General features: G+C 37.7%; 3 protein-coding genes across 3 annotated transcripts in view; 2 read left to right on the top strand and 1 right to left on the bottom strand.

The window, feature by feature from the left end:
• Nucleotides 1-438: 438 nt before the first annotated feature.
• Nucleotides 439-11,766, bottom strand: psmb12 (proteasome 20S subunit beta 12). The gene is made up of 6 exons (XM_034160229.1): nt 11,629-11,766; nt 10,099-10,169; nt 8,197-8,328; nt 5,897-6,026; nt 5,649-5,793; nt 439-1,112 (listed from the first exon to the last, which is right to left on the bottom strand). Exons 1-6 carry the CDS (start codon nt 11,665-11,667, stop codon nt 985-987), a joined length of 645 nt encoding a protein of 214 aa, XP_034016120.1. The 5' UTR covers nt 11,668-11,766; the 3' UTR covers nt 439-984.
• Nucleotides 1,537-22,372, top strand: part of psmb8a (proteasome 20S subunit beta 8A) — a 32,332-nt gene continuing 11,496 nt past the window's right edge. Inside the window, exon 1 of the mRNA XM_034160228.1 lies at nt 1,537-1,555. The gene's annotated coding sequence lies outside the window, so the exon portion shown is untranslated. The remainder of the gene's footprint in view (nt 1,556-22,372) is intronic.
• On the top strand, nt 11,675-22,074 carry psmb13a (proteasome 20S subunit beta 13a). The gene is made up of 8 exons (XM_034160227.1): nt 11,675-11,817; nt 12,042-12,126; nt 13,436-13,533; nt 17,557-17,697; nt 17,807-17,922; nt 19,182-19,240; nt 21,487-21,638; nt 21,733-22,074. The coding sequence occupies exons 1-8, from the start codon at nt 11,756-11,758 to the stop codon at nt 21,848-21,850; spliced, it is 831 nt and encodes a 276-aa protein (XP_034016118.1). The 5' UTR covers nt 11,675-11,755; the 3' UTR covers nt 21,851-22,074.

Raw genomic sequence — 22,372 nt, 5'->3', positions numbered from 1 at the left:
TCCACAACGACCACAAAAGACTCCAAGCTGTCACTGATGTTAAAGGGAGCAACACATGGTATTAAGAACAGTGGTATGTAAACTTTTGATCAGGGTCATTTGGGTAGTTTCTGTTGCCATTCTGATTTAAAAAGAGTAAACACTGTTGTTTGACAATAAAGTAAGGACAATAAGTTTACATACGCTGGCAGAATTTTTGTTTTTTGGCCATTTTTTAGCAAATGGCCAAAAAACAAAAATTCTGCCAGTGTATGTAAACCTTTGAGCATAACTGTACATGTCGTAGGTCAGGTATAATTGGGTTAAGATATAGAAGTAACCAGTTAAAAGTTGTAAGTAAAGTCCATATTAACAGAAATTATGACAGAGCTAAAGACACAACTTCAAATTACTCTGTGAACTTGTTCAATCAAAAGTCAAATATTCAAAGACGCTCAGTTGGTTTTAGCACGTTTTTAATGCAGCAGAGTCAAATGAAATTAAAAACATTTTACCACTGTTGTAGAACTGTAGGACATAAAGTCCCATCAAAAGCGAGTATCTCTTTTCAAACTTTTCAAAGCAAGTCCACGTTAAATCTGTTAATCTTTAAAACTTGTTTAGGATAGGCTAATTTTAAAATCGCTTTAGGGCCATTTCAGTCCAGTGTGAAATACTGTGTGGTTTAAAACAATCAGAATTCATTTTGAGGACTCGCACACATTTACGGACAAAAAAACTGACCCCTAATTAACAGATAACTTATTTAGTACTGACATGAGGAAGGATTTTGGTCATGATCAGGAATGACAAATGTAGTGATAATGATAAACGTTATGAAAATATAGTTCACGTGAATGCAGCGTCAACAAAAAACACAAAACATTTACATCAGTTGTGTTTTGTAGCACAAAGGAATTTCAAAATCAAAATCAAATTGTGGCTCCTGGGCTAAAAAAAAAAGAAGAAAAAAGTCCATAAAAAACTTCAACAACCATTGGTTGTTCACTCGTCATGGAACTTGGGCAACTTGTCTCCAGGGACAACCACATGCTCCACCCCCGCTTTTGTGATCAGCACCAGGTGAGCCACGCCCCCGCTGACATTGTCTCTGCCCATGGCGAGGGCGAGAGCTGGATGAAAGAAAAGAAAAGAATATAGGTCAACAGGAAGTCGTGCAAGAACATGGATCTACAGCTGAGAGCCCAGAGGTTATGTTTGGCCCCACAGAGAGGAGACACAGAGGTGACGATCCCTTCAACACTAACTCAGACCTACAACACACAGAGGCCCGAATGACCTGGTCCACAGTTCAGAGGAGCTGTGCTTTAAAAATATGGTTTCAGTCATGTGATGCACTTCTCTTCAACTGTTATATCAAAATATATCAAAAATATATCAAAATGTGAATTACTCAATTTTTATTACTGTAGACTAATCATCAATTTTACAGACGACAAAAATAAAAGTGTTATAGCAGCAAAAAGCGTCACTAAAGGAAAAATATGGAGATTTTTACAACTTTGTAAATGTTTAAAACTTGCTGTTTATAGAATTTATATATATATATATATATATATATATATATATATATATATATATATAAATAAATGGATTAAACAACTCAAAGCCGTGCATTATATGGTTTGAATGCATGATGCAGAGTCTAAAACACCACAACATGAAGCGTGTGTGTGTGTGTGTGTATACTGCAGTTGTTTTTTTAAATATAATGTTAGTAATATATGGGTTAAAGGGTGGCTTAATAGATGCAAATATAATCATTAAAATAGCTACTGTAGGCACAAAAGTGTAAATCATATATTTGATGTGATAGAATATTCAAATTTCTAATCTTTAGCCTCTGAATCGCATTGTAACAAATATTTTTTAAACATGGCAGCACTTTGTATAAAACTCTTTTTTTACAATCACACATTTAACCCAAACAAAACCCAAATATTTTCCTATCCTGCCTTCATACCAAGAAATAAATGTGATTATCCAATTACATTTTACTTTGTACTTGTTGATGTTCAGGGTTTCAAAACTACTAACTTTTTTTTAATTTATTTTTCTGGACTTGTTATGTACAAGCCCCAACCTCCAGCTGTATGAAATCAAGCAAACCTGGCAGAGACAATTCTTGCTATTCTTTAAATGGTTGCTGGAGGGCGGCTCCAAAAATGAAGTTAAATCTCATAGAAGCTCATGTTAAAATGCTCAACTTTACAACAGACATGAACATGTTTATAGCCTGTTACAAAAAACAAAACAAAAACAAACCAATCTCGCACGCACATCCTCACATTTTGACGCAAATGGCTCATTTTGATCAAATGTCAGTCTGTGATGCATTGGGTACCCCTACTGTGTCACTGTATGAGGCAGGAAAAACATTAATCGTACCCATAACCATAATCAAAACATAGATCAATGTTCTCTGATGGTGTGAAAGTGAAGCAGATTGTTCTGTAGTCTGTCAGAACAAAACGATGTAGCTGTCAATAACTTGTCTCCTTGACATATTTTAAGCCATAAAATAATAAAATTAACTCGGGTCATGCTCACTTTGAGTGATGGGTAGTGTGTATCACTGAGCCAGGGGTGGATCTACTGGGGTGGCATGGGGTGGCAACTGCCACCCTAAAAATAGCTCTTGCCACCCCAGTTGCCACCCCAATCAGAAGTGGGTGACATTTTTTTCAAAAAAAAGGACCTCGAGTCGCGAATGACTTTAACCGGCGAAAACTGTGCTCTCAAAACACCCCCCCCCCCCCCCCCCCCCCCCCCCCTTGTGACGCTGAACTTTCCCTAAAAGACACAACGACACGCAGAAGCACACACGTTTGCCAGGAAAACTTTGCGGAGAAAGAAATATAAAATTGATACATTCACCAAGTATAAATTAATAAACAATGAGGAATAAGTTTTCAGTGGTATTTTATTAGGGCGGAACCTCTTGTTTCCCTCGTCGTTTCAGGTGAACTGAAAACAAGGACGGACGTCAACACTGGTCACATCAGCCGGCAAAACTTTCTTTGTAGTTAGACTTCAGCTTTACCCGTGTCTCTCATAGATATTAGGGATGTTTTGTCCAACCTTAAAGTCGTGTTATGTTAACAAAAGTCCGTGCACGCGTGCGGCAATGTACGCTTTTTAGGTTTCACATTTCATAACGCGACAGTGGAGCACTTTTTTATTGCTGAGGGGAGAAAACACTGTTGTGGATTTAGAGGAACACTGGAAACAAGAGAAGAGGGTGTGAGGAGAGGACAGAAGGATGGACAGAGGACAGAGGGATGGACAGAAGACAGAGGGATGGACAGAAGACAGAGGACAGAGGGATGAGCAGAGGACAGAAGGATGGACAGAAGCCAGAGGACAGAGGGATGGACAGAGTACAGAAGGATGAGCAGAGGACAAGCGCTGATACACACACCTTTGAGGTGTGTTTCTGTGAGTCTTCAGCTCAGGTAAGACTCATACAGCTTCTCTGCTGTCATTTGATTAAATCTGTTGTTTTCTACTATAGTGGTGCAGCTTAGCTAAAGGACAGTTCTGTGGTGACGGAATTACAACAGCAGCAAAATCTGGACATACTGCATCTAACGACTACAGATTAGGTCAGATGGTAATTCCGTTACCGTAGAATTGCCCTAAAATTTCCATAACAGTCATTCAGTTTGTGATAAAAGCATGAAATTTGGCACAAATATTCTAAATGAACTAATATTTATTTTCAGATATGGAGGCATCCTGGAGCTGACCTCTATTGAGCTACAGGGGTCAATAAAGAATTACACAGGGGTCAAACTTTAACAATGCTCCAATCGTATTGAAAAGTATACCACATTATTTATCTGATTACACAGCTTCCAAAAAGGTATAGTTTGGACTATCAATGACTGAATGTTCTGGAGTTATGGGGTAAAAACAGCAAATATGGTGACAAAGGTCAGTTTCAGTTTGTACAGGGGTCAAAAGTTAAACTTTCAATTTTGGTAAAAAAATTATGCAAATTCTTGGTTTAGTTAATAGTATTTTAAAAAGGAGTAGTTTGCACCATCTGTCACGCTAAGTTATCATGTTACGAGGTAACATATGTCACATGTCATAGAATCCAATGGACGTCAACCTTGTATGACCTTTACTTTGGAGACAAGCATTCGACATTAATCCTATTCACTCAACCAATAATTTGCATCACTTTTTACCAAAACTGAAGTAACTTTAGCTTTTTACCCTTGTACAAACTGAAACTGACCTTTGTCACCATTTTTGCTGTTTTTACCCCAAAACTCCAGAACATTCAGTCATGGATAGCCCAAACTATACATTTTTGGAATCCTTATGATCACACAAATAGTGTGGTATAGTTTTCAACATGATTGGAGAATTTTTATATTTTGACCCCTGTGTAATTCTTTACTGACCCCTGTAGCTCATTAGAGGTCACCTCCAGGATGTCTCCATATCTGAAAATAAACATTAGTTAATTTAGAATATGTGTGCCACATTTCATGCTTTTATCACAAACTGAACAATTGTTTTGGTTATCTGCTGCACTACTACAGCAATGTTTGTTTAGTGATCATGAAAACACAATTTACAGATCTATGACGCCCATTGGAGTGCTTGAAATTACCATTCCACTCACACATTTTTTACACACATTGTTTATAGTTTTTTTCTATATTGGTCTGCAAAAATGTTGTTTTAACGTTAGATGAGAATTGGTCCGTGGCGCAAAAAGCTTGCGTGCCGCTACTCTAGGCTATATGAAACTTGGACTTGTGACGCTATAATCCAGATTCCTGACCTATAATAGCATAATACATAAACATTACATTGCCACCCCACATAATAGTGCCTGTCCCTGCTTGCCACCCCATGAATTTATCTCTAGATCCGCCCCTGCACTGAGCCAAGTGCACAGCCTCACTAGCAGTGGCTGCTAACTCTTTCTGAGCATTTTATTACAGATATCTGTAATACTATGGCTTGTTGTGTGTTTAACTAGACTAACAGCCAGTCTAAGAAGTCTGTGCTCCAGTATCATTGTTGAATCAAATTTTTGTGTTATTTAGTTTGTTTGTGTTAGCAATGCTAGCACAGTTAGCATGTATAATAGTTTGGCGACATTAGTCCCACATTTATGCCGTGGTTACTTAGGCAATAATATGTTGATTGTATATTTATTACGGCATCTAAGCCTCACATCATGAAAAGTGCCTCCTAGTTGGCAAAAATATGCATTGATAAAATACCCTAACCAAGGTTAGCCTTTGAGCTTTAGCTGGTTTAGTAACTCTGAGATGGGGGCGTGTTCAGGCTTCATTCATTCTGACTCAGTTATGCAGGGTCTTGACTAAAGTCTCCAATACTTTGGACAGTTGACCCCAAGTATTCCGCCTTTTCAACCATTTATGGGTTTCCTGGGACTTGTAACCAGATCCTTCTCCTTTTTTTACCATGACAAGTTGACTGATGCCTACTGCACTGAGTTGGTGGTAATACATCAACTAGTTGACTAGTTGATGAAATTCATGGTTGACGTTTCACTAAATGGTTGATATCTTTCATATCGTCCGAACAAACTGGGTCTTCTGATTGGGTTACTTGAGTTTGGGCGCAAAATAAATCAAAACACATCAAGGTGTGTGTACCATTTGTTGCAAATTGCAGGCATTCCTCTCTGGTCATGTTGGGTTTGTATTTGGCGTCAACATAACCATAGATGTAAGTGCTGCCTGATCCGCCGATGGTAACGGGTTGACTGATTAACATGCCTCCTAGAGATACCACGTACACCTGCAACAGATGGAGAATATAACTGCAGCAATTCTGCAACAGTGTTACTGCTGGTCATCATGGCCGTGTCACTCAGAATTTGAAGGTCACGCCTGCTTCCTACCTGTGGTCCTTTTTTCTTGTCCCAGCCTGCTGTCATGAAGCCGGCCTGCAGATCATCTTTGTTTTTGTAACACAGTTCTTTCAGCACGGATGCAGCTGCCATCACCAGCGGTGGAGACTCCATCTGGATACTGCAGACGTTTGTCAAGAAAGAAAAACTGATTCAGACTCTAAAAGTAATAGAAAGTATAATACACTTTGACGATTGTGTACTGCCTGGCTGTATTTTTGTGTGTAATAACTCCTTAGTGGCAGCGCAGTTATTACAGTGTTGAGTCGTTGCAATTACTATTAAATATTTTCACCTACTGTAACCCTAGTTGTTATGTGATAATGTAATATTTTATGTTCTTGTTTTTGTCCCCGACATCAGTGGGTCAACTCAAAATTATAACTTCAAAATGTTAAAAAATTTCTATTCTGATTCAAACAAAATGTGATTTCTGTTTTTAGTGTAATTAAATAAATTAATCAATTATGAGGTTTCAAGCTTTTTTCTTCTTCTTCTTTTTTCTTTTTTTTTTTTTACCAAAAACAAACAAACATAGAAACAAATAAAAACTAGAAGCACACAGAGAGAGCAAACCTCCGCCAAGGCCATGGGGTCACTGACGCCATAACATCTACACGCCGTGGAATCATTGAACCTAAAAAAGTCTAACAATGTCATCTGCTGTGACTGGACAGCATGTATCGTTAGCGCTTGGCATCACAGTTTATTGCAACTTGCACCTTTAACCAGAAGCTACTGTCATCTGAGCACTGATATTGATATTGCATGTGCTTATAGACAAAAATAAGAGACAAAATTCAATTTATTATTCAACTAAACTGCAAATATATGAATTTTTTTAACATTTATGAAACACTTCTCTAAATAAATAACAGTAAATTCTGAAATAGAACTATTTTTTAAGTGTTGCATGTGCTACACAAGGCCATAGGGTCACTGACCCTAAAGAGATTCCCTCCTTGGCACAATGATCTATTCAACAATTCAGTGTTACAACCAAAACTATGATACATACACTTTTCTTTCCTTTATATTTGACATCCTTGACCATGAAAACATACCACTAGAACTTGGAATCACTTTTATGTCTTTATTAGTTCAAACGTTATTGTATAAAAATGATTTTTCGGTAATGGCAGTTTTCTTCTGGATCTCGCTCCATAACATTTGAAGCTACATCAAATCTGATGACACCTTACTGAATCAGTACAAATTCAGCTACAATTTGGTGTTAGTTGTGCATCTCTAGCTTCATTTGTCACCTCACACTGACACATTTTCTATTTTCCCTATATTTTTGCATATTCTGGATCACCAGATCCGGAATCCGGATCCAATCATCACCAAACTTTGTTGTTTGATAGAACATTTGACTACGTTACATCGTAATTTTTTTCAAGCCGTTCTGCCTTGTTTTTGTGAAGTTAGAAACTAGAATGTCAAAATTCCCCCTATCCCGCAATGGTGAAGAATCCTTTAAAAAATTCCTGGATCCGGATCGTGATCCGGATCACCACTAAAATTTAATCACTTGTTCCTCTTGTCATTTCCAACCACTTCACAAAATTTCATCAAAATCCGTTCAAACCTTTTTGAGTTACCCTGCTGACAAACAGATAGACAAACAAACAAACAAACTGACCGAAAACATAACCTCCTTGACGGAGGTAAAAAGAAGAAAAAAGCTTGAAACCTCGTAACTGATTAATTTATTTAATTACAGTAAAAACAGAAATCACATTTTGTTTGAATGTGATTTCTGTTTTTACTGTAATTAAATCAATTAATCAATTACGAGGTTTCAAGCTTTTTTCTTCTTTCTTTTTTTTTTTTACCAAAAACAAACAAACAAACATAGAAACAAATAAAAAAAATTTTGTGCTGCATTGCTTGTTGACATCAAAAAATACAAGCCAATAATACAAATTATTTTAAAAACGTCATTAGGCACAAGCTTAATTTTCTCATAAATTTAAACCAAAAAATTTACTCTAATCATCAACACAAATTATTTACCAAATCTGGCAGTCAGTCAAACTCTAATATGTTGATGTGACTTGGAATAAGCGCATCACGCAACCTGATTGCTGACAAAGTCAGCTAGTTTTGATTCAGCTGATACTTTTAAAGGGTGAAGAATGACTTCAGGAATATTAATAAGTGTGTCACAATAGAACCTTTCGGCCTGCAATAAGAGAGTGAGGACTATGTCAACACGCAAACACACACATCACGTGGATGTGTCTGTGAAATATGAACCGGTGTATATGTACGAAGGCATCTAGAACCTGTGGAAGTTCAGGTGGAACTTTGCAGCCTTGATGACGGCCTGAGCGTCTGCCAGTGAACCGGCCATGCAGCAGAAGATCCGGTCATGAACCTGGATCACCTTATTGATGGTCTTAGATGAGACGTAGTCTCTGAAAAGAGAGAAATCAGAGATTAACAACACTGATTCCATAATGTGATCCCAAGCATCTGTTTACACTGACTGACATGTCTGAATTTTATCTTATAAAAGTCTCTCAGTTTTTCCCCTCATTTACCAATGAGTCCATTGTGTCACAATCATCAAACTTTTAAAAATAACAAGTTGCTGAATATTTACATAAATACATATAAAATATGTGATCACTCACCCTTCACCTTTAAAAATATATTTTTACACAATAAAACCACAAAATTTCTTTTCATTAATAACTTGCAAATTTCAATAACATAAGGTTGCATTTAAGTGAGTTTACCACTATTTCATAATTGTGTGATTATCTGTAAGTATTTTTGTATGATAACTTATTTGTTCCTTGTGTACGGGGGGGACCAAAAAACAAAGAAACAATTCATTTTTGTTGAAACAGGAATTTGTCGCTATTTTTATATAAAACTCTGGGGTGCCTATATTTTTTTGCACAGACTTACATACATCCAAGTACCGTAATTTCCGGTCTATAGAGAGCACCTGAATATAAGCCGCACCCACCAACTTTAAAAAGAAAAAAGAAATTGTACATAAATAGGCCGTACTTGTCTATAAGCTGCGGGTCTCCATGTTATGACATATTTACACAGAAAAATGTCAGACAGAAAGACTTTTTAACTTTTAATTAAATACGTACCATAAATGCTTTTTAAACCGTAAGCATGTCATCCAGCGCGCGCACAGTGTTGCATGGCATATCTGCTCCACACGGAGAACTGAGTAATTTTAACTTTTTTTTTTCTTTGTGAGTCATGAGGTAATGTCATCGCATGCAGCCAGGATCGCCTGGTGTCTGTGATTAATGAGACGAGGCGCTGTGACTTTTCCAGCTTGTGGCGCTGCTGGTGCAAAGATGAGACCTGGGGGGAGCACTGCTGACTGATCTGACGATGGCACAACTGTAGGGCAAAGTGCCAGAGGGACTGGAATTAAAGTATTTTCAGATGTCGTTTTCTTCGGGGTGTGTTGATGAATCCACTAAAACTAACAAGACTTTATATTTATTGTGTGTGTGTGAATTTACACCACATGAGGACCACAGCTTTCAGCCGATTAATGGACAGTATCAATTAATGTATTTTGACTTATGAGAAAGCCTGTAAAAATCCATAAATTAGCTGCATCATTGTTTAAGCCGCAGTGTTCATAGCGTGTGAAAAAAGTAGCAGCTTATAGTATGAAAATTGTGGTACATACACCTATATTTGCATTTTCCTCCTTGTACTTTATGGCCATTAAAAATAATGCAAACCTCACACAGGATGAAAGAGACACAATGTCTCCTGCAGGGTCAAAGGTCATGGGAGCACCCTGCTTTGTGATTGTTTTCAAGATAACTCAAAAAAATAAAGGATATGATTTTTTTAAAAAAACTTATGATAGTTATCAGGTTAATAAACAATTTGAATATAGATATTGATCTGAATTTAGTTTAAACATTTTTCCTTTTTATAACTATTCATTTTCATTGTGACAAACAACAACATTCTTGATTATGACATCATCATCACTATTAAAATCCATCCATGAAACCTTACAGAACTTGCACGCTTTTAGAATTTTTTTTTAAGTGCAATGCATAGCACTTAAACATTGCATTAAATAAGCTTCGATTTGTTCTGGTATAACAATTTTAATTTAGGCATTAATATGCTGTGAAACAGGGTTTCTGTTGTGTTTGTGTGTCTAAGGCGGGACGCAGCATCCTCACCCTCCAATGGAGGCTCTGGAGTCTGAACAGATGATGACCCCTCCATCAAACGTGGCAGCCAGGATGGTGGTCTGGGCACAGAACACACACACTATTTAAACAACTCTGACAGCAGAACGGAGCTGATTTATTTAGTGTTATAACGTCATATCACAGTATAGATATATCACAGAAATACACAATAAGGATTATAACAAAATTAAAAGGAAAATAAATATCTGCACAGTAAACATTTGTCATAAACAAGGAAAACAAGAATATAATAGACTAATTTCCATAGTGGACCTTAAAAAAAATCATAGTTATTGAAGGACTTTATTTTTTATTGTGGCACTTTTAATACTCTGTATATTTTGCCCAAGATGGTGATGGGTTTTTTTTGTGCTCCCATCACGACATGATTCAGATTTTCGTGACGGGGTTTTTATTTACCTTACTATTACTAACCCTACTCCTACCCCTAACCCTAACCCTAACCTTAACCACCCCCGAGCCCCCCGCTGCACTTTTAAGTACGTGCACCCTTCATGGAATGAATTAGAATGAATTCGTGCTCCCATGATGAAAATTTTGCACTTTTTGTGACAATATGACGAATCAATAGATTAATGTATATTTTGTGCAGCTGAATCATGACATGCCGTGAGACTGGGTTTACCTGTCCATTCACACACTCTCACGAGCGCCACTAGCTTAGCTTATGACAAGCTAAAAGTGGCTGTAAATGGTAATCAAACCATTCCAATCGTATCTTTCTGAACTCTTCTGCATCAAACTCCATCGTGTCAATGTTTACAGTGTGCTTGAGCAATAACAGGTGAAGTTGCTCATAAACTTTAAGTTTCTTAAATATTTATTACGGCCACTCTTAAAACTTCAGCTATCTTTATAATTTTATTACTGGTAAATTTTAGAATTAATTTAGATGAGATATACTCATTATCTCACAGGAATATATCACAATTATCCGGGAACTACTTTTTGCGCAGGAATTCAACAAGCAAGTCGGCCGCGGGCGCGTACTAACACAGAATACCAAGAAACTGGACAGTTGTTCGGCCATAACGAGAGCGTCTATTTTTAGGTTGTCATAAACTAAGCTAGTGGCGCTCGTGAGAGTGTGGCGAAAGTAGTCCGGCGAATTCAATCTGTGGGCGCGAGCTATCCCACAATGCCAAAATAGCAGAGAAGTCGCGGCATTATGAGCAGGGTGGTCCATTCATTCATTCCTTCTGTCGCTGTGGATTCTGGGATTTGGAGTTCTAAATCCAAATCAACAGTTTTGAAGGAAAATGAATATGCGGTATCCTTTTATTTTATGATTATTCTGCGAAACATGTAAATAAAACCATGCGCTGCAGCATTTCCTGATAATGAAACATTAACACTTTCAAAAGAACTAAACATACTTCAGCATCTATTCATCCACGAATGAGCGATTATCGATCATTTAATTTAACGCTGAAACGAGCGTTAATGGCACATGATTCACGGAATAAAGCGACAGGGATCTGATACGGATTTACTCACCCCGGTACTGACTCCTTGGACTTGTGAGTGCGTCTCCATTTTTCAGGTTAAAATCGAAAGCAGATCGACGCTGTGAACAGCGACCTCCGGCGCTCCGACGGCCGCCGACGAGCCGCTCACCTCCGGGATGTCGCTGTCAAATCAACTCCGGACGCCCGCAGCTGGATTCAGTTTCGAAAACACAGCAAGGTAACGATTTTATTTCACTGCAGAGACACTTGAGAATAAAAACACTTCAAATCAAAGTGTGTTTGTCTCAGCGTTCGAAAGTGAAAGTAACTTTTTTCCTGCCTGTTTTTTTTTTTCTCCCAGTTTACAAGCAAAAAGGCTTCAGATTATGTTATTGATTATTCTTATGTATCTATATGTCATTTATTGATTGGCATGATGAAGCCCCGTCTCTCTGTTTGCAGGAATGCTGCCTTGGAGGGTCACCTGGACGGACAGACCCCCAAAGCCCTGAAAACAGGCACCACCATAGCAGGAGTGGTGTTCAAGGTGAGTGTGACGTTTGAACTGTTCAAAGGAAAAACGACATCCATCCCAGAAATTAACACCAGGGGTCAACACAGAAGGTCCCAAACTGCTGCTAGTCTGCTGGAGTGTCTTTGAGCAAGACACTCCTAAACTGCTCTTAGTAAATCCAGTTAAACAGGTGTAGCGGGATGAAGGTCCCAGGTCCTGATTGAAAAGATGTTCCGCTAGCTTGGCTAAGGGGGATTTCCCCTTTGGCTGACCTGGTAGAGGAATGGTCTTTAGTGCGAGCGATCCCACCGCCATCCCGGCCACAAAGGTCCTGCGGTCACACAGGGAATTAAGGTTTATAGGGGTCATATTATACACTGTTTCATCCGACTTAGCAAGTGATAGTTTTTAAGAAATGTACCCTATAAACACTGAAGCATCCAAAAAAATAACATCAACAATAAACGGGTCTCTATGAAATGAGCTGTTTCTCTGTAACACAGTCTCACAGCAATTCGTGGGACTGGGTTACGAAAAGTACATTAATTTAAAATGGCTCAAAAATGGGGTGTTTTTCGTAACGGGGGGCACAAATTCATTTTGTGGCGGGGGCACAAAATATGGGGTAAAAGGGGGGGTCTGGCAGGGTCATGGTTATAGTATGTACTATATACATATACTATATATGTATATAGTATACCAATATGTATATACTATAGTTATGGTTAGGAGAAGGAGAAGGTTATAAATAGCAAAATTTAAAAAAAAAGTGTCATAAAAAGCAGTCGCTTTTCGTGACTGAGGCACAAAAAAAAAAATGTGAGACTAGATGGGAAATTCTGACTACAAGGCGGCAAATCGTTTCAGGTCCATCCCACTGCTGGAGCTTAATCTTCATTTTCATATTTAAAATGATAATAAAGAAAACTTAATAAAAGAGTGATAAAGGCTAATTTTTCCACACTGTGATGAGTTTAAGGCCGTGTCATACCTCACCTGTCCATCAAAGTGCTAAAGTCCCTGCAGTCTATGTTGAAAATGGAAGGATTATAAAAAAAAAATAATAATAATGGAAACTTGGGACTTCAACAGTTTGATTGCTGAGCCACATGTACTGTGACTTATTAATACATTACCCCTGACTGTCTGTGTGTTTTATTTATGCAGAAATGATTTATAACACAGTCCAGTCTCACACACACACACCTGTTTGCTGTTGGTGTCCAGACATCCTTACTGCCCTCATGCACACCCTGGATGGCTGCACAGTTTGACAGCAGCTTTCGTTATGAAGCTGTCAGATGATTTTGGTGTGAGTTGAGTTTGTTTCTGTGTTGTGCAGGATGGGGTGGTTCTGGGCGCCGACACGAGAGCCACGTCCAGTGAAGTGGTGGCAGATAAGGCGTGTGCCAAGATCCATTACATTTCTCCAAATATATAGTAAGTATTTGGGATGATAGTCAGGTGACAGATGAAAAAAAATCTAATTACACTGGTGCTGCACCAACAAGAGCCTCTGGCCACGTCATGCAGCTGTCACGTGCATGAAAACACATGCATTTCTAAATCCTTTTTGTGTACCCAACTCTTAACCTGGAACAAATATGAGTGACAAATAGCTATTAGGATTAGGATTATTAGGATTATAATGAACCTGCCTTTCATTTTTATGATTATTTGCTTAATGGTTTAGTGTATAACGGAAATAGAATAATACCATAAATAAATAAATGAATTCTTTGAATCCACACAGTTGTCAAATTATTTTTTGTGTGAAAAACATTAAAAAAAACAAAGATTACATCATCAGTTTGTCATATTTAGTGATTTAAAATACACTTTTAAACCAGTTAAATGGTAAATAGACTGCATTTATATAACACTTTTCCATCTGCATCACACGCTCTAAGCTCTTTACAATAATGCCTCACATTCACCCCAATGTCAGGGGTGTTTATTATTATTATTTCCTCAGAGTCATTCCCTGAAAAATTGAGGGACCCAACTTGTGCGTTACACTAAAATGGACAAACACTACAACTTGGGGGGGGATGTTATTTCAAATAATTTGGAAATCTATAAATGATTGCATGGAATATGGAAATATACAGGGAATAAACCATAGCAGGATAAATTTTGGGTCATTTGGTTCCAAAAACCCATATGGACGGAGCCAGTGAAGATATCGGGTTCAAAAATCGCCAAAAATATCAACGAAAATGTCATATCTTGAGAACCACTGCACCTAGAGACTTGAAATTTGGCTCCAAATGTTGCTTGACCCCAAGTTTATATTCAACTTCTGTAGTAACAGTAAGCCTATCTGGTGTTTTTTAAGAGTAATTGACAAAAAACCTAATTTCAGTTCATATGTTAACGGTCAATCGTAACAAACAAAATCTATGTCGTTTTTATTTCAGGAACATCAGTTGAGTAAAATCATCACATGTAAAGAATGACATGGCCACAATTAACTAATTATAAGCAGATATACGACCAGTGATGCCGGTAACGCGTTACTTAGTAACGCGTTACTCTATTCTGACCACTTTTTTTAGTAACGAGTAATCTAATGCGTTAATCTTTTCAAATCAGTAATCAGATTAAAGTTACTTCTCCATGTCACTGTGCGTTACTATTATTTTTCATTGTGGGTCGATAACAGCATTAAACTTGGTCTGTGGGCAGGAGGTCGGGGTTCGACTGAACTGTCCACTTTAAGCGAGCTGTGAGCTTTTCATCCACGGTTTTTTGCAGCTGCTCGACTCGTCCTCACCTCTTAAAGCGCAGTGATCAGCACACCTGCACTGAATTTTACAAAGACATTTTTATACTTTTTTTCCTCCTTTATTTATAATTCTGAGCTGAGCTGCTCTGTATCTGGTCGTTAAAAACAGCTGATCCTCCGTGACGCGTCAACAACTAACACTATTTTCCACTCAAATGCACCTAAACTCTCTTTCTGAGGACCACATGATGTGAAAACGCAATAAAACTTTCTTACCTGTAAATCTGGTCATGTTTTCTGCATAAATAAATGTTATCCATTCTTTGTGCTCAAACGCCAAAGCAGGGGCGAATCCAGATGGAATGGGGGCGTGGGGCAAGGATGTGCCCCTCACAACACCCCTAGATTAAAGGTGCAATTTTGAAGCCGTTTTTTACTACAACTAATATTGCTTAAAATAATAATAATTTCGACAAGTAAAATGTTTAGAGAGAATTTAAATGTTAGAAAAATGTTAGAATTTAATAGTTACCTTTATAAACAATGTAGGCTCGAAATTGCAAGTTTTACTGTTACAGTGCTGTCAACAGTTAAATATGAGGTCAAGAAAGACGTCTTTATTTTACTTTTTATAAAACAAGTATTTATTTTCATTGAAGTCAAGAAAGGGTGACTATAAAGTGAGTTTTGGCAAAACAGGTATCATTGTCATGTTGAGGTGGCAGAGGGTTGTTGTCGGCAGCTGGGGAAAGTAACTAAAAAAGTAACTAGTAATCTAACTTAGTTACTTTTACAATTGAGTAATCAGTAAAGTAACTAAGTTACTTTTACAATTGAGTAATCAGTAAAGTAGCTAAGTTACTTTTTCAAAGTAACTGTGGCAACACTGTATACGACACACACGTTACTTGAAATTTTCAAACGTTCCGTCCATATGGGTTTTTGGAACCAAATGACCCAAAAATTATACTGTTATGGTTTATTCCATGTACTGTATATTTCCATATTCCATGCAAACATTTATAGATTTCCAAATTTTTTGAAATAACACCCCTCCCTACTACAACTGAAAACTAAATTACAACTACAGAAAAATTCTGCAATAAATTCTACATACCAGTTTAGTATAATAAGTAAAAGGAGTTTATGCCATTTACGCAAATAAGAGACTGAACAAACTTTATCTGCTTAATAACTTGTGAACCATCTGTCACCATTTGTTGATTTCTGCTCCTCTTTCTACTCATTCCGGGCCTTCCCCTCCCTCTCTTTGAGATTCCTTGGGACATATCTGGCGCTGACCCCACTGTGTTGTCCCCCTTCCTGGGCCTACCTCGATCCCTTTTCTGTGAATTCATGTTTCCATCAGATGCATAAGCATCTGACTCCTCCTCACTGCTCACTGATCTCTGCAGCATTGGTTTCTTATTGGGACAGACCTTTGATCTTCCCCTTCTCCGAGGTATTGCAGAACCACTGTCATTTTCAACACTTTCTGCCAGTTTTATTATTATATTTACTTATATATATTATTATATTTAACACAACAACATATTCACAGCGATGTTGGCCAAGTGGTTAGTGCGCTTTGTTTCAGTGCAGAAGGTTGTTGGTTCAAACTTCACCCCTGCCATTTCTCTGTGTAATGTGGAGTTGTGTGAGGAAGGGCAAAACTTGTGCTAAATCAGCATGCAGATCCACCTTGCATATGCTGTGTCGAAAACAAGAGAGCAGGTGAAGGGACTTAATTCTATGATTATAATGTGTTTAAGATAGTCCATTACAATTTTAAAAGTATTTAAAACTAATTATAAGATCATATCTGTTTTAAACCACATTAAATGTTTGAAGACTGTAACTGGTCTGTCCTTGGAAGAAAACATTTACAAAATTTGACTTTAATCAAGCAGAAAAAAGCAATTTTACACATTTGTGAAGCACAAACTACATGAAAATTGAGCATTTTACAGTTTTATTATTTAACAGTTCCTTGCTATACAATACGATACATTTTATTGTCCCCAAAGGGAAATTTGTCTTGGACTTCAAGTGCTCTGCAAACATTTCTGCCTCAAAAATCAATAAATACAACAACAAAACAGTACACTGCTGGCATGCCTATAGAAAACTCATCAGCATATTGCACATTTCCCATAATATAAATTACAATTAAAACAGTATAATAAAACTGATAAAAACCATATTAAAACAGATAATAAGTTAAAGTACACACCTTACTTGTACACATGCACATACACATCCGGGTAAACACACACACATACACATATATATATATATATATATATACCTACACATGCATACAAATTTCTGTGCACAAAGCCCTTAACGCTGCTCCCGGACAACCCCTGCAGCATTCAAGAGTCTAATTGAGGTTGAAACAAAAGAGTTCTTGTATCTGTTCAGTTTGCACTTGGGGACTCTGTATCGTCTCCCAAATGGTAAAAGTTCGTACTCCTGATGGAGGATGTGGGATGGATCACAGAGTATTTTCTGTGCTCGTCTATACACAGACTGCTCATAGATGTGCTGAAGGGGAAGGGTTCCGGTCCTCCCCATAACCTTATTCCAGTATTAAATAACCCCTTTGATGGTATGAAACATAACATTTTAATCACATTTGTGAAAAACTCCAAAAATATGTATATCTCAGTTAAAAAAGTGAAGGTTGGTGCTAATCCAACCTCTATCTCTAATTCCTTATTTTCCACGTCTAGTTGTTGTGGAGCAGGTACAGCAGCAGATACAGAGAAGACCACGGACCTCCTCTCCTCCAACCTCGCCATCTTCTCTCTGAACAGCGGGAGGAACCCTCGCATCATCATGGCCGTCAACATACTGCAGGATATGTTGTACAGGTTTGTACCACACCTGGAAACAGAACTTTACCATGAGCTGAATTAAAAAACGCAGAAGCTGTGAGTGGCTGTGAAAGCTCTCAGATATCTTGATTCCTGTGCTCCTCAGGTATCACGGGCACATCGGAGCCAGTCTCATACTGGGAGGAGTAGACTGCACTGGGAACCACATGTACACAGTGGGGCCATATGGGAGTGTCAACAAGGAACCATACGTTGTTATGGGTATGTGATATATTAAAAAACAAGACTTTTATTAAGCACACAGAGATCAGCACTCATTAGAACCCGTGGCTCCAACAAAGACTGTAAATACCTCAAGGAACGTTTGAGACTGTGCACGGATATTTTTGAAATTTAAAAAGGTAACCATTAAGTAACTGGTTGTAGCTTGAACACATGTTTAGAGGTTGATGTATGTAGGTTTCAAACTGCAACTATTCAAAAGCTGGTTAAGTTGTACTTTAGAGCTTCATTGTATTATTATATGCATTTAAAAGTACAACATACAATAAAATTGCAATGAAATGTGTTTTAGAAAGGCTTTCTCAGTCCATAAAATTTTGAATAAATAAAACAATAAAATAAATTATACCAAACCATAAAGTATAAAAGTATACAAATGATAAAGACAAGATAAAAACAACACAATAGTAAAAGGTCCAAAAAAATAGATAAAATAAAAGGCTTTGAAATAAATACTGACATGACAACAGCAAAACTGACTTAATGTTTGTGTAAATTTCAGAGTTCTACAACTATAATCATACAACATATATCTATATAAGATAAGATAATACTTTATTGTCAGATCAGAGATCCAAAATTTGTCTTACATATTCAGTTTCTCCGTTACAACACAATACATAAACAACACAAATAAGACAAAGATATTTCACAAACAAACAATCCATAAAACAAAAAATTTACTTGCATTGCAGCCTTGATAATGTTGTTATGGATTAAGCTCCTTATTTAGTTTAAGTATCGACCGATGTACAAAAAAAATGTTTCTGTCTGACCTTATTAAACCGTGGAACACTGTATTGGTGTCCAGATGGAAGAAGGACATATTCACTTCTCAGAACATGGTTAGTGTCAGAGATGATGTTTTTTGCCAGCCTTATTGTGTTGTTGTGATAAGAGGACTCATACAGACCCTCTAAAGGCTGACCAACAATTTTTGAACAGATTTTTAACAAGTGTTTCCAGATTTTACAGAAGTGGACAGGCAGTTGTACCACAATACTGCAGTACACTGAGAATAACAGAAGTATAAAATAGTAGGAGTATCTGTCATGTAGCTCCAAATGATCTTAAATGATGGAGAAAATACATCCCATTTGGTTTTCTTAAATATATGCAGAAATTATAGCACATTTCCTTGTGATGCAGCTATTTATGTCTTGTGTTTTGTTTTGTTTTTTACTTCATTCTATCTGTTATTCTGTGCTTTCTGGTGATTTAACTTTGTGTTCATACAGGATCTGGTGATTTGGCTGCACTTGGGATTCTAGAGGATGGATATAAACCTGGTCTGGAGGTACATTATCTGGACAGCTGTAGACCTTTACACACTTATCCTCTACAGACCTGATTAGTAATGATAAAAGAAGATGACAAGTTTGTTGTAAGACGTGAGAGGTTTTGAGCCTGACCCAGAAAATGTAGGGTATGGTTCTCCGTCTTTTACATTCAGAGAAATTTTTCAACATTACACCCAATGAGTGAAAACTTCACACATTCTTGAGAAATGTTGGTTTGTCAGAATGGAAAAGATGGAGAACCAAGGCCTACTTTATCTGGGCCAGGCCCAAAACTTCTCAATCACCACTTGTATCAGTGAAACAATTAAACCTGATTTCAACAGTAAAACTTGCATATTGTAAAACCATTGACTTCTTTAAAAAACTGTAAAAGTTTGCAACTAAAAATGCCCTTTAGACACAGAGAGAGTCTGTGTTTGTGCATGTTGTTTTAAAAGTAAAGAGGATTCTGCTCCTCACACCACCTGTTTGGGAAGCACACAACAGGAGGACAGATAACAAGCAATCCGAGTTTTCTGAGGTCGACCAAGTGTTGACGAGGACTCAAAATGAAAGATACGTGATTCACATTGTGACCCAGACTTTACCTGGATCCGGATTCCACATCATCAATCTGATATTTAATTCACAAGTTAAAACAAAATAGTCTCTTGGTTTTATATTGTGATGTTGTATCAGTGAAGTAGTTTTGACGTAATCCTTAAAAGTGTACAAAGTGAAATCCTGATTCAGATTTGGATCCAGATCACCTCCAAATTTGAATGAAGTCTTCCAAGTCCTAACACCAATGTCTGGTGAAAATTTGGTGAAAATCCATTAAGTCGCTTTGACGTAATCCTTCAAAGCCTATATAAAGTGAATCTTGATCCAGACTCCGGATCCAGACCCGGATTGCCTCCAAAATTCAATGGATTGTTCCATGCCCTAATATCTATCTGTTGTGTAAATTTGGTGAGAATACATAAATAGTTTTTTTCCACATAATCCTGCAAACAGTAATCCTTCAAAGCCTATATAAAGTGAATCTTGATCCAGAGTCCGGATCCAGACCCGGATTGCCTCCAAAATTCAATGGATTCTTCCATGCCCTAATATCTATCTGTCGTGCAAATTTGGTGAGAATACATTAGCATGTTTTTTCCATGTAATCCTGTAAACAGTAATCCTTCAAAGCCTGTATAAAGTGAAATGTTGATCCAGAATCCAGATCCAGTGTTGCTGACCGAACGGTCCCCCTAAAAATCAGTCCCGCTAATGACGTGGTTCATGGATTAACAGCTTGTTTCTGCTTCAAACTGCACTCCAGTCATCATCTATCTCAGCGACAGATATCTGAAGCTTTTGTACAACAATCATTTCCGCATAAATTCAGCATTATTTCATCATAAAAGGTGGCAGAAGTGATCAGAGAGTTGCGGCTAAACGAGCTGCTAGCTGATGCGTTCACGGCACGTCGGACATTTCAGAGCATCATGGAATTTCACCTCTTTTCTGCTTAAAACTGACTTTAGAATGATTTAAGAGGTTTTACCTTCATCATCTGATAGTTAATAATCACATTAATCCATTTGATTGCTTTGGGTGAAGAGACTCCATCTCAGACGTGCTGCTGTGGTCCGAAATGGCGCATGCACAGATGCAAAAGGCGGACTGATTTTTAGGGGCAGACCATTCGGTCTGCTACACCGGATCACCTCCAAACTTTAATGGAGTCTTCCATGGCCTAATATCTATCTGTGGTGAAAATTTCGTCAAAATTTGTACAGTAGTTTTGACGTAATCCTGCTAACGGACAGAGAGACAAATAAATAAACGCCAATGATTTCATTACATTCTTGGCGGATGTATCAACTTCCATGACATAAAATCAAAAACAAGCTGTAGTTCTGCTTATAGCTGGTAGTTTCTATAGATAAGATCCTTGTATTGTACTGTACAACATAGACAATGAAATTTGTCCTCTGCATTGAATCCATCCTGAGTGAAAACCCACACAGACACGGAGAGAACATGCAAACTCCACACAGAAAGGCAGGAAGCGATCTCATGACCATCTTGCTGTGAGACATCAGTGCTAACCACTAAGACACCGTGCCAGTGCAGAGTTGTAGGTCTTAGCCACAATCTAACCCCTACAACACTGTACATCTGCAAATATCCCTAAATCACCAGTCAAAGGTCAGTTTCTTGATAAAATGATCCATCTGTCCATCTTTGCCCTCTTTAACTTCGACTCTCTCAGCTGGAAGAGGCGAAGGAGCTGGTGCGCGGTGCCATCCAGGCAGGCATCATGAATGACCTCGGATCAGGACACAACATTGATATCTGCGTTATCACCAAACGAGGTGTAGACTACATCAGACCCTACCAGGAGTCCAAGTACAAAGACAACAGGTGGGACAACGTGAGCAGCAAATATGATTCATTCTGTTCTCCTGTAAGAATGATCAGCCTCTCTGGTGATTTAACACCTGTGTCCGTTTGCCAGGAAACACAAGTACACATATCGTCCAGGCACCACCGCGGTTTTGTCAGAGAAAGTTATTCCTTTGAAGCTGGAGGTTGTGCAGGAGACGGTGCAGCGGATGGACACGGACACAGCCTGAGCCATTTAAAACCAACATCCTTTTTTTTTTCTTTTTATCAGCAAACATGTTTTAAACAAACATCTGTCTCAAGGGTTTGATCGAGTCTTCTGCTGCTACATTCCAACATGACTAATTGTTCAGAAAATGTCGTTAATCTGTTAATAAAAGAATAAGATTATAACACTGATTTTTACAATATGTATTACACATTAAAAACCATAAATAAAATATTTATAAACAGCTGTGATTATCACATTGTTTTGGTTTTTTACTGACTCAAATGCTGATATTTTAATTTTACAGGCTTCTTCAAAACCTGGTCGCTGCAGTTCTGCTTAGAAACAGATGACGACAGAATATGAAGCTCTCTTATTGGTTTTTGCACTTTTGAGTTTTTGATTTAGATGCCAGAGGTTTTAATCAACATTTTAAGAAATTAAATCGAGGTTTTTTTTTTCATATATATGCATTAGTTTCGGGCCTAATCTCTTTAATTAAAATTTTGCAGTTAATTTGGAAACAATACAAGCTATGTTGTAG

This window comes from Thalassophryne amazonica, chromosome 20 (assembly GCF_902500255.1).
Source record: "Thalassophryne amazonica chromosome 20, fThaAma1.1, whole genome shotgun sequence".
NCBI lineage: Eukaryota > Metazoa > Chordata > Actinopteri > Batrachoidiformes > Batrachoididae > Thalassophryne > Thalassophryne amazonica.
Note: the sequence above shows the minus strand (reverse complement) of the source record. Positions and strands in the feature narration are given on the sequence as shown.

Bases quoted from the DNA above. Each gene is read 5' to 3' on its own strand.
- psmb12 (XM_034160229.1), bottom strand. From the start codon at position 11,667: ATGGAGACGCACTCACAAGTCCAAGGAGTCAGTACCGGG. The intron at 8,329-10,098 runs GTGAGGATGCTG...CTCTCTTTTCAG, and splicing joins TCCAGAGCCTCCATTGGAGG to AGACTACGTCTCATCTAAGA. The intron at 1,113-5,648 runs GTACACACACCT...TCTTTCATCCAG, and splicing joins CCTGCAATTTGCAACAAATG to CTCTCGCCCTCGCCATGGGC.
- psmb13a (XM_034160227.1), top strand. From the start codon at position 11,756: ATGTCGCTGTCAAATCAACTCCGGACGCCCGCAGCTGGATTCAGTTTC. The intron at 11,818-12,041 runs GTAACGATTTTA...CTCTGTTTGCAG, and splicing joins AGTTTCGAAAACACAGCAAG to GAATGCTGCCTTGGAGGGTC. The intron at 21,639-21,732 runs GTGGGACAACGT...TCCGTTTGCCAG, and splicing joins TCCAAGTACAAAGACAACAG to GAAACACAAGTACACATATC.